The sequence below is a fragment of the Pelophylax lessonae genome, assembly GCF_965119305.1.
Source record: "Pelophylax lessonae genome assembly, chromosome: 9".
NCBI classification, from domain to species: domain Eukaryota; kingdom Metazoa; phylum Chordata; class Amphibia; order Anura; family Ranidae; genus Pelophylax; species Pelophylax lessonae.
In genome coordinates, this window is record NC_138776.1 from 109,846,121 (window position 1) to 109,859,177 (window position 13,057).

Consider the following 13,057-nt stretch of genomic DNA (forward strand, 5'->3'; position numbering starts at 1 on the left):
GCAAAGACAGCACAAGGACAGCACAAGAATTTTGTCCGCAGACTTCAGCTGACTGCAGAAGTGATGTCATGTAATGGTTAACTTTCCCTGTGTTTTTTATTTTCTGAGCATGCCCAGTCTTGCAAATCTGCGGTCTGTCGGCTGATTTCTGTACTGACAGGCGAACAATCGTCCGTTCTGGTGTCCGCAGACAAAAATTTTCATGTTTGCAAGAAAGACTCTTTTCCGCGGATTGTGTGCAGACAGCTGTCGGAGGCACCATACTAACACGCGTACAATCGGCAGATCTTTCGTCCGCCGACGTTTGTATGAAGACGATCTGTGCGTGTGTATGGGGCTTAAGCCGTGGGAATTGCATTCCTTTTGGTTTGTTTTTTCCTTTCCCATCACTCAGTGGTTACTGCTATTGGACGTCCCAACCGTCTATGAATAAGCAGCAGCTACGTCCGTCGGTGCACAAAAGAGAAAATGGTATTTTTGTACTTACCCTAAAATCCATTTCTCTGAGTCCACCGACGGACGTAGCTCCCACCCCTCTGTTTTTTCTGAGGGTTTTTTGATTATTTTCCACTGCTTGCAACTAAACTGGAAATGCAGTCGTGAGGTTGAGGGTAATAGCCTGGGGGTACCGACTCCTTGGTGTGTCAAAACATTTTGCTCTGCCTGGTCACTCCTAGTAGGAGGGGCTTGTTACCCTACTAGGAGTGGGGTAATAAGTCTATGAATAAGCAGCAGCTACGTCCGTCCGGTGGACTGAAATGGATTTTACGGTAAGTACAGAAATCCCATTTTTTCCACTTTTTTTTTTTTTTTTTTTTAACGTACAGTCACCATGCAGTACTGCATCATCATATGACTGGTGTAGCATTGATCAGGGATACGGACTGATGATGGTACGAAAAACAAAATGGTATTTTTTTTTTTTTTTTTTTTAAAGGTTATTTTAACTTTTTTTTTTTTTTTTAGAATTGTCACCATGACGCTACACTACTCTGGGTGATGATCACACACATATATATATATATATATATATATATATATATATATATATATATATATATATATATATATATATATATATATATATTAAAAAAAAAGTTTTTGCTTATACAGTGATGATTACTGTATAAGCAATAGCTTTAGCAGTCATGAATGGGTTTCCCATTCATGAACAGCTTGCTTTTGTTCTGTGAGTGGGTAAGCTAATCCCATGGTACAGGTAACTAGGTACCATGTGATTTCTTTGGCCCAATCAGTTTACAAAACTAAGCAAGCTGTTCATGAATGAAAAGCCATTTATGACCGGTTGATTACGAATGATGGCGATCACATGACCCAGTGATTACAGGTCGGGAAACAGTAGTCAAAAGAGAGGCGCTCCTAAAGGCAGCAGGCTCAATCGCATGTATATATACATATAATACACGTGACTGAGCCTGCACGTGCTGTCTCACCACAGTATATCTGCAGCAAGTAGTTAAAGATGCAACTGGAAGGAAAATACTCATAATAACCTTAAGGAAATAACCCTAACCAGATCAAGTGTCCCCATTGGCCAATTTCCCCTGTATTCCTATTCTGGAGCGCAACATTTTGGATTTTCTCTAATTTTCAGTGACTGCAATAGAAACCTGAGAGGGGTTCTAATCCATCAGTACTATTACGGACAATACTAGGTTATGAAGGGCAATATCTTCTTCACAGGACGTGGAAACCTTACAGGAAGACCTGAACAAAATAATGGGGTGGGCAACTACATGGCAAATGAGGTTTAATGTTGAAAAATGTAAGGTAATGCACTTTAGTGCCAGAAATACGAACTCAAGTTACTCACCAGGGGGAAAACTCTTGGGGAATATAAGATGGAAAAAGGTTTGGGGGTCCTAGTAGACAACAAGCTCAGCAATGGCATGCAATGCCAAGCTGCTGCAAGCAAATCCAACAGAATACTGGCATGTATAAAAAAGGGGATTCACTCCAGAGATCAAATGATTATTCTCACACTCTACAAGACTCTGATCCGGCCGCATCTCGAGTATGCCATCCAGTTCCTCAGGAAGGATGTGCTGGATAATTAGGGGAATGGAGGACATCCGCTATGAGGAAAGACTACAAGCATTGAACTTATTCTCTCTGGAGAAGAGAAGCTTGAGAGAGGATATATCAATGTACAAATACCGTACTGTCGACCCTAGTATAGGGAACAAAACTTTCCCCTATCGTCTTTCAGGACAGCCACCTTTGAGAGACCCTGGCTCCTCCCTTCTCAGGAAACTCCGCCCCATCCATACAGATTTAAGCCCCTTGTTAGCCGGCGCCCTTCAGTTCTGGTGTTTCCTCCAGTGGGGAGACACCGCCAGGAACCAAGGGATGATTGGCCAGGGGGCTGATTCTATGTTTTCTGGAGGGGAGAGCTAGGGCCTCTCCAATGGTGGCTGACATATGGGTAGGGACCCGGTTACCTTTCGGCCACCTAGGACGTCGCCCCAGCTTCTCCTCAGTAGAGGTCCGAGGCTGTGGGGGCCGCTCTTCACGCTTGTGGGAGCGTGGCGGAGGTGCAGTCGGCCTCCCGCACTGCTGCTAGCATGGATCTGCAGGACCGGATGATGGGCGATGTCCCTTCCGGTAGAGGTGGGCATTTTCTTTGGATAGCCACGACTGCCGATTCTGGCCACGGTAATGAAGAGCGGGAGGGATGATGGGCTGGTGCGAGCCAGAAGCTGGGGGACAGCTACAGGCACACAGGCGGGACCACTCCAAGAACATGTCGGAGGCACAGGCCTCATGGACTGCTCTTAGTGAAGCCAGCACCAGCCATCCTAAGGTAGGAGAAGCCTGGGGGGGGGGGGTTCCCTTCCCCCCTGTGGTCTAAAGGGGGAGGGGGGATTTGTGGTGGTAATTCTGGGACCCTGGTGGTGGTCGGTCTCAAATACACTCCCTATTGGGCATGCTGCGCTATGTGCTGGGGGGTCCTGATAGGTTCTTAGTCAGTGTGTTGTTTTTTTTTTTTTTTTTCTTTTTGTAATCCAGAGTAAGGTCTCAGAAAAATTCAAATCACCACATAGCTCGAAGAGAAAATGTCCATCATGCAAGGCTAATATGGGGGAATCCTGAACGAAGGCGCTTTGTAAAGTGTGTGGAGAGCCTAGTTGGGGAACATTCGGCAGAGCAAAGTACTGATCTAGCTGCATCTGTCAAGAAGCTTTCTAGCACCTTTCAGTCATTTAAGGATTTATTTTCAAATGTACAGTTTCCTCAGCCCCAGAACTCCCCTCAGCCAGCACAGCAGGAGAATGCTCCACCCCCACCAGTGGTACCCTCTACGAGTAGGGAAACGCCGGGGGGTACTGAAAAACAGGGAGAAGGAATGTGATGGTACACCTTAAGGCTCCCAGGGGGAGTCAGAAGCAGAAGTGGTGGATGGTGAGTCCACTAGAGCTTCGAAGTACAAATTAACCCTTGAAGAGGTGGAAGATCTTTTGAGAACAATCCACGTCACTTTAGGAATCCAAGAGGAGAAGACTGTCTCTTCATGACCAAATGTATCTGGGCTTAGGCGAGCAAACAAGGAGGGTCTTCCCCGGTACATGAAGTCCTGGTGGAAGTGGTCAAAAAGTTATGGCAAGATCCTGAAAGGAAGCTTTTCTTTTTCCAGAGACCTGAGAAGGAGATTTCCCTTTTCCTAAGAGGACGGGTCAGTTTAGAACAAGTCACCAAAATTATACGCGCCCTTCTCTCAGGTCTCAAGGCAAACATACCTAGTCTTTGAGGATATGGGCTTTCTTCTTTAACTCATGGATAAAAGGATGGATTCTCTCCTTTAAAAAAGCTTGGGATTCCTCATTCGAGAATCCTAAACCCGCCATGGCTATGACGGTGGTTGCCAGCATTTTGGAGTATTAGCTAACCCAGATTAAATTGCACACTGTCACCTCAAAGGAGACTATCTCGTCTTCCTTCCCCATGCTTCTACGGGGGGCGTGGCTTATATTGTGGATGCTTCGGCCGAATCGGTACGCGTGTTCACTAGACCTTCAGCCCTAGCCAATTCAGCAAGGAGGGCTCTTTGGCTCAAGACTTGGCAGGGCAACAGCAGGTCCAAGACTTAACTGTGCGGGATTCCCTTTACAGGGGACCACCTTTTCAGACCAGGCTTGGAAACTGTCCTGGATCGGACAGCGGACAAGAAAAAATCCTTTCCTGTCAAACGTGGACATACTGAACCTTTCAAAAAGAAGTCTTGGTCTCAGAAAAACTTCTCTGCCCTGAGGAGGTCTGAAGGGCAGAAAAAATCTTGGGAGCAAAGAGGAGGGGGGGGGGGCGATTTTCTGTTTTTTTGCCTTCCTGAAAACAGAAAACCCAATGACAAGCTGACCACGGTGAGAGGGAGACTGGGGGCCTTCCTCCCACAGTGGGAAGTGGTCACCTCCAGTCCATTCTGGGGATCATAAGAAGGGGTTATCATTTGGAGATTTTTTCAAGCTCCCCTCCGCGCAAGATGTTTGTCACTGAACAAACAAACAAGCACGGAAAGGGCTTCGGCCTTGTCTTCCTCATGACCCTCTGATCCCCCAGCTCTTTCAGGGAGGAGAGTACCACCAAAGGAGTTAGGCGGAGGGTTCTATTCCCACATTTTTGTCTTGCGGAAACCCTCAGGCAAGTACAGACTTATCCTGAACCTGAAGCCCTAACCCTCTCAATTGCTTACAAAAGATTTAAGATGGCTTTGATCTTCTCGGTAAGGGCTATCCTTTCTCCGAACTGCTTCATGGCCTCGATAAACCTGAGATGCCTATCTGCATATTCCCATATTAGAAGGGTGTCATAGGTTTCTCAGGTTGGCCATAAGGATGAAAGAGGACACGATACACCTGCAATTTTAGGCCCTTCCTTTTGGACTGTCCTCTTCTCCCCGCATTTTCACCAAGGTCATGGCAGAAGCCTTGGCTTTCTTTGCGGCTCAGAGGCATTTCAGTCATTGCCTACCTGGAGGATCTGCTCCGGTTTGCCCCTTCTCAGGAGCAGCTGTCCAGGGATCTACTGGAGGCAAGGCCATTCTTAGAGAGCCTGGGGTGGCTCCTGAATCTGGAAAAATCCAGTCTGGTACCTGCGCAAAAGGTCACCTTTCTGGGCTACGAATTAGATTCCACACTTCAAAAGGTCTTTCTTCCTTTAGAGAACAGTCAGAAGATAGACAGCCATGGGCCCTTTACAAAGCAATCTATATCAGTAAGACAAGCCATATTGGCACTGGGGTCGCCGAAGGCCGTAAACTCAGTGGTGCAGTGGGCGGGGCTTCACTTCCACCCTCTACAACTGTTGATCTTGGAGGTATGGGACTGCACTCAAAGCTCTTTGGAGTCCTTAGTTCATGTACCAGTACGTATAAAGAGATCCCTCTAGTGGAGGAGAAGGGTCTCAAATCTGTCCCACAGGGTGGGGCGCACACTTGGACTCCCAACTAGTGCAGGGATCCTGGAAGAGCGAAGAATCAAAGCGATCTTCAAATTGGAGAGAAATGAGAGCAGTCAAGCTGGCTGTAAGAGCTTTCCAGGCAGAACTACAGGGACACAATGTGCAGGTCCGCTCAGACAATTCCACAGTAGTTGCTTATGCCAACCGACAAGGGGAAACAAGGAGCAAGTCTCTGTGGGCTCTGGCAGAAGGTATTCTTAAGTGGGCCGGAGCCCAAGTGCTCTCCCTGTTGGCGGTTCACCAAAAGGGACAATTAAACCAATTAGCCGACTTCCTGAGCAGAAAAACCTTAAGGGAAGGTGACTGGATCCTGAATCAGGATGTCTTCAGGTTTATCACTCAGATGGGGGATGCCATCCGTGGATCTGTTTGCGTCTTGGCAAAAATACAAAATCACAGCTCTTCTCCTTGAACAGGTGGGACAGGGCTCTTGGAGTGGATGCTCTTTCTCAGAGTTGGCATTTCCCCAGATGCTATGCCTTTCCCCCACCGGTACTAATAACAGTGGTCCTGAGGAAGTTTCAGGGGGAGGACACTATCCTTATGCTCATAGCACCACACTGGCCCAGGACACCGTAGTTTTCAGTCCTGAAGGGTTTAGCAGTAAAACCCCCTTGATTCTACAAGTTCTAGAGTAATGTCTCTTTCAGGGCCCAGTTTCCTGTCCCCAGGTGGGCCATTGGAATCTCACAGCCTGGCTTCTGAGGAACTTGGAAGAGTTGCTGAAGAGCAAGGGGTTTTCATATCACTTGGTTGCAACTCTTAGTAGCAGGAAAAAGGAAACGTGGGCCATTTACCTTAAGACCTGCAAGCGTTTTAACAGCTGGTGTGCAGGAAGCTCCTTGGGTGTAGGTAGCCCAGTGACAGTACTGGAATGTCTACAAAGAGGGGCAAATAAAGGATTAGCTGTCAGCACCCTAAAGAGTCAAGTTTTGGCAAGAAGTGTCTTTTTAGAAGTATCCTTGGCCATAAACCCCTGGGTGATTGGCTGATTAAAGAAACGAGAGACCAGTGAGAAATCTCCCTTTTCCTATGTGGGATCTATCCGTCATCCTAAAGGCCCTCTTGGGAGAGTCGGTTGGACCTATTACTACTTGTGCGGGGAATGTACGTGCGGGGGTGGGGGAGGGGGGGGGCTTTGATGTCAAGGTACTTTTTTTTTTTTTGCACAGAATAAATCTCCCCAGTGGGGAACACTTAAATTAAAAACGCACAAACTGGTCTTCCCTTTTATCCCCCAAAATCGTTTTGGTTTTTGATGGAAGTTAACATAAGTTTTTAATTGGCGATGGCCTATATCTGTGTTACGTCTTCCACAGCTCTACTACATTATATGTTCACAAAGGCATTCACTTGTGAAAATGTATCTCAAGTTGCAATCAATAGCTAACACTGGATAAATGCAATTACTGCTGCCCTGTCAAGTCAATGCAAAATATCCTGCAAGTGGAAGAAAAGAAAAAACAGCATGACCTAATTTCAACTGCTTGTAGTACTTGGGTGACTTGAATTTAAAATAAAATGCAGTGTTTTTTTCCATACTGAATTATTTGAGCTGTGATTTTCAAATTTTCTCTGCTGGTATAATCTGGTGTTGCAAGATGACTTGTCAGTTGAAAGATGGGAGCTATAAAACCTGAGCTGGATGAAAATGCATTCTTTTAACTAGTTTCAAAAGCTGATTAATAGAGAAAAAGGGGAGGGTGTATGCTGCTCTGGATAGGCACCAAGAAAGGAAAATTCCAGAAAGGTAAGTATTCAATTTTCCCTTTTTCCTGGTGCTTCCATGGCAGTATACATATGGTAAATAACTCGCTCACGGGGAGGAAAAAACATATTTTGAGTTTACAAAATTTTATTTTTTTTTCCCCGGGATCCATGTACACCTGGCTCCAAGCAATAAATGAGCCATGAAGGTGGTGATTATTGACCAGCTTGCTGTACGACAAATTGTTTCTGGATAAACCTTTGTTAAAGCAACCAAGGAAGAAGTCCTCTCCCAAGTAGTGTGAGCATTAATTGCCGTAGGAACTGGGAGACCAGAAGCCTGATAAGCCTTCTGTATTAAGCAAACAATCCAGCATGCTATAGTTCTTTTGGATGCCGCCATCCCTTGCCTAACGCCATTAGGGATGACAAGCAGGCATTGGTCCTTGCAGAAAGACTGTGTTAGCTCAATGTACCATTTTTAAGGGTCCTTACCACATCTAGTTTAGAGGGTTTAGAGCCCATCTGGTGTCTGTTAAAGCTGATAAGTCAGAAACTTGTACATTAAGGATACTAACCATCAAACCTAAATCTAAACCCCTTTGCAAAAATAGACTGTCATGAACCTCCAGTTTTAACGTGTCAAAATGGTTAGCCTCTGCGAAATCTGAAAACTTCTGACAAATTCTGGAATAGATGTTATTGGTGAACGATTTTCTGGCTTGAAGCAGTGTGTGGATTACTTTATGGGATCAACCTCTTCTGCTCAATTTTCAGGCCCTCAAATCCAGAAACTCTGGATGCAGCTGGATGAAGTCCCCCTGAGTCAGGAGGTTGTGTATTCTTGAAAGAACCGTGTGAACGGAGGTCTTTTCGACCAGTAGGAAATTACCGCTAGAATGGTCACTTTCTCCTCTACCAGGCGCTGAAGGAATCTCAAAATTAGTGGAACTGGGGGAAATGCACATCCCTTCTTGAAAATCAATGGCTGGGCTAGAGCATCCACTCCTGGGAAGTATATCTCACAAAAAATAGAGATGTCTGGGCATTCAGTGGAGATACAAAGAGGTTTTTCTGAGGGGTGCCCCACTGCTGACAAATCCGACATACCCATTGGTTCAGAAACCATTAGTTATTGTTGGTGAAAACTCTGGACAGGAAATCTGCCAGTTGATTCTGGAAAGCTGGAATATGAGATTGGTAAGATTCTTTTCGTCTCAAGCTAAGATCGGGGCTACCTCGTTGGATAATGACCTGCTGTTCTGCTCTGGTTTTGGATATTGGCCACTGCCGCCCATTTGTTACAGGAGAGATTTCCCTCTGAGAAATGGTGCCAAATGGGATATAGCCATACAGGTTGATCTCAGTTCTAAAATGTTGGAGACTATGCTTTCTGTGTTGAATTTATTGATTGGACGGTCTCATCCACCACCACATTTCGGACTTCATCTCTAGTGTTATCGGAATCATCTGTGACAGAGACTTCCCTCCTCCACTGGGATAAAAACACCACTGAAATGCGCGTAGATGCCACCGAGCCCACTTCACCATTGGAAAGAGGATGAAAAGGACCCCAGGAGACTCAGACATTCGGACACCGACGTGGACTTGCTCGCTAGAGCTCTTCTTACTTTTCTTATGATCACAGGAATCTTCTCCAGTGGAAGTGACATCGCCTCTTTCTGGGTATCGAAGCATGCCCCTAGATATATCATTTTCTGCATAGGAATGAGCTAGCCCTTTGTGCAATTGGTTATCCATTCGTATATGATCAGTGTGTCCATGATTTTCTGTAGGTGGCTCTCCAGGACTTGTTTGTCCTGAGACAGGATTAGGATATTGTCCAGAGAGCATGAAATGTCCCCTAGTGCCCTTAGATATACCCCCCTAGTGCCCCTAGATATATCCTTTTCTGCGTAGGAATGAGCTGGTATCCGAATCTGCCTGTTGGATTGTATTTTCCATAGACTTTTCACTTGTGGATGGAACCGCTAAATCTTGAGACAAAGCTTATTCCAAATTGAATCCTTAATCTTTTTATCGTATCTGTGGATTCCTGTTTCTTTTTCCTTGTCTCTTGTAGCTTTTTTGAGACATGCTTCTCAAACTAGATTCTCCAAAAGAGCCTATGTCTCTTTCGTTCATCGACGAACACAGCACTCCATAAATCATAACTGCTATACAAGTAAATTGTATAATTTGGAATAACGAAACCTGCTAGGACTCCACAGATGCTACACAGATGTATTCTATATACATTTTATCATGTTTAAAATGATACATAAAAAATATAAGAAGATATGTGCATTTCCTAGGGAGCCCATTAAGGCCTTGGTACATTTTAAAGATCTCCAGTATTCCCATAATGCACCTTTTCACATACACTAGATTACCAAAAGAATTGGGATGCCTACCTTTACACACACACAAGAAATTTAATGGCATCCCAGTCTTAGTCCTTAGGGTTCAATATTAAGTTGGCCCACCCTTTGTAGCTATAACAGCTTCAACTCTACTGGGAAGGCTGTCCACAAGGTTTAGGAGTGTCTATGGGAATGATTGACAGTAGCGCATTTGTGAGGTCAGGCGCTGATGTGGACCAGAAGGCCTGGCTCGCAGTCTTTGCTCTAATTCATCCCAAAGGTGTTCTGTGGGGTTGAGGTCAGGTCTCTGCAGGCCAGTCAAGTTCTTCCACCCCAAATGCACTCATCCGTGTCTTTAAGGACCTTGTTTGTGCACTGGTGCTCAGTCCTGTTGGAACAGGAAAGGGCTATCCCCAAACTATTCCCACAAAGTTGAGAGCATGAAATTGTTCAAAATGTCGTAGTTTGCTGACGCCTTAAAAGTTCCCTTTACTGGAACTAAGGAGCCAAGCCCAACCCCTGAAAACAGCCCTACACTATAGTCCCCCCCCCCCCCCCCGCAAACCAAATGATTTGGACCAGTGCGCAAAGCAAGGTCCATAAAGACATGGATAAGTGTGTTTGGGGTGAAGGAACTTGACTGTCCTGCATAGAGTTCTGACCTCAACTAGATAGAACACCTTTGGGATAAAGTAGACAAGCGAGCCAGGCTTTCTCGTCCACTTCAGTGCCTGACCTCACAAATGTGCTTTTGGAAGAATGGGCAAACGTTCCAAAAGACATACTTCTAAACCTTGTGGACAGCTTCCCAAAAGAGTTGAAGCTGTTCCAGCTGCAAAGGGTGGGCCAATTAAATTTTGAACCCTATGGACTAAGACTGAGATTATATTAATGTTCATGTGCGTGTAAAGTCAGGTGTACCAATACGTTTGGTAATATAGTGTATGTGAAAATTTATTTTTAACAATAAGGGATGTGGTGCACTGACCCAGTACGCCAGCTTAATTATTTATATTGTATAATTTGGGAAAAGTAGTGTCCAAAATAAGTTACAAATTGTTAGGCATGATCACCTTTCTGAAGTTTTTGTATTATTGCATCAAAAGGATTTTCCATACTTTAACAATTTACTCCCCCTACTTATACAATGTCCTATATAGTTTGTCACTGTGTTAGCTACAAACATGTTTCTTGCTTTAGTGAATTTAATTCTGTATATTTCACAAAAATTTCAAAGGAAACCTCTAGCTTGTACTGAATTTGTGTAGTGTAAATGAAAAGGTCTCCCTGCTAACGTTGTTGTTCCTTTGTCAGGTCAGTGGAAGCATTGTTCTGAAGAACTTATGAAATTGGAGATTATATCGCAGCGAAAACCACCATTATTTTCAACAAAAGAGGCTACTTCTGTGTATCATGATATGAGTAAGTGGCATTTGTTACATAGGCTAATGCTTAAAGGGAACTGTTGAAGTGTATGTGTTTTCATGAAATGCATAATCCAAGCCTTGTGTGCTCTAAATAGAAGCCTCCTGCGCACTGACTGCAATCTCCTTTTTGGTGTCAAACCTGGCCTCCACTGTGTTGTGCAGCTTTTGTTTCCCTTCTGGCCCTAACTTTGCTTACATAATCCTGGGAGAATCTGCAAGACATTGTAGTCTGTAGAAAAAAGTGAGCCATACAGCAGTTGTGCGGTGAACTATGCAGTTTTATGCATACAGCATGTTTATTCTTATATGGGCTTTTTTCCAGCCACAGATGCTTTAACAAGCCAGAAGCAAATTTTTTGATATTTCTGTCCACTCGCTTTCTGATATAGCCTTTAAGAGAGAATGATAGTTCTTAAGTTTTCTCACCCACAACAACCAATCAGAATTCATCATATACTGATCTGATTTTATAAAGGGTAATTCTAGGGGTCTCGAAGTGTAACTGCAGTTAAGAAATGGCCCCTTTTTTCAAATAAGGCTGTACATTTTGGATAAAATAAAATGGTGTATTCAGCCTGTCTTGAGCCCTCTTAATGGCTATTTTTGAAGTTTGCTTTCAGGATGGCTGAACAAGAAAACAATGCTCACATGTTGGAGCAGACCTCTTTTATGTCCTAACATCTGTTAAATGTGTTATAACTATACTTTTAGGCATCGGTTCACCTATGAAGTTTGAGAGCTTAACGGATATACTGCACAGGAAAATTGAAGAAACCAATGGGCAGTTCCTAATTGGACATGAAGACACTGCTCCACCTCCTTGGGGAGCATTATTTGATGGTAACCACCAACTACAAGTTGAGAAGAACACACTTTTGCCACCTTTAAAAGGAGAAGTAGAGAATGTTATGGATATCAAGGGAAAGAAGAGAAGGGCTCCACCACCACCACCTAATAAGACCCCATATACAGTTGGAGAATCAAAAATGTCAGACCCATCAGAAAAGGAGAACATTTGGCCAAGAGCAAGCTTTTCTCGCAAGTCTCTGGATGCAAAATTGAATTCCATCATGCAGCAGTTCCAAAGGCCAATGACTGCCCCACAAAAGCCAGTATCGTCTGATAAAAACATCTCAGATAACGACCAGCTTCAGACAAGCAATGAAGAGATTTGTCCTTCCAGACCAGTACCAGCACCAAGACAGAAGTCCATTAAAGAACGATTGGTTCCCAGATCATGGCTTCAGATACAAGAGTGACTTCATCCTGTCTATAATTCCTCATGGGGCATGTGTGTGCATATAGTTTTTAATTATTTTTAATTCTATATTAGATGTTAAAACTGGAATAATCCACAGAAAATTGACTTTAATTTTCTACAAAGAATTTTGTGAAAATAGTTTTATTTTTTTCTATCCCTGGAGCAATTTGTTACATAGCATAATTGGCTTATTATTTTTAATCACAATCCTATCCTCGTGTTATTTGTAATGTTCTCAGCCTATGTATAAGAATTTTTTGAATACCCTGAAAGAAAACTGGGCTCTTAATCTTCAAAGAAAGTTTTCGTTTTTATCATTATCCGCTGGATTGCAGACGGTTCTGCCTCATAATTACGCACAGAACACAAAAGTAAAATGTCAGTTTAAGTTGACTCACAGACATAAATTCTTGTCTGTGCCAGATGCCGTCCTGAGCTCCGGCTACACAATCATTAGCCTTAGTAATTTCTATTACAGTTCATGATCTCTACTAATGAAATATAAGAAAATAGTATGCAAGCATGGAATGTAAGAAATGTATTGTGATGGTAACAATGGTTGATAATGAAAAGCTGGTTTATGAAAACTAGGATGATGCCTATAACAGGCAGTGATTTTTTTTTTCTTTTATTTTGTATTTTAATTCTGTAACTTTGCTGGGAAAGTGAAGTTGAAGCTGGTTGTTATGGACAGCAGTTACTCATCAGAAATCACACAGTGCAAAGTATTCTGTGGCTTTATTCTTTGCTAAACCTTTTTTTTTTATTTAAAGTAGATGTATCACACAGTAAATTTTTTTTTTTTTTTTTTTAACCAAGCATTT

At 43.6% G+C, this 13,057-nt stretch overlaps 1 protein-coding gene across 1 annotated transcript in view; it reads left to right on the forward strand.

Annotated features, from left to right (window-relative positions):
- The window catches only part of RTKN2 (rhotekin 2), a gene marked incomplete at its 5' end in the record, with an annotated part of 154,299 nt that extends 141,466 nt beyond the window's left edge, over positions 1-12,833 (forward strand). The window contains 2 exons of the mRNA XM_082268252.1: positions 10,860-10,967; positions 11,684-12,833. Coding sequence (XP_082124378.1) covers positions 10,860-10,967; positions 11,684-12,231 — 656 coding nt within the window. The 3' untranslated portion in view covers positions 12,232-12,833. The remainder of the gene's footprint in view (positions 1-10,859; positions 10,968-11,683) is intronic.
- Between the last annotated feature and the right edge of the window lie 224 nt (positions 12,834-13,057).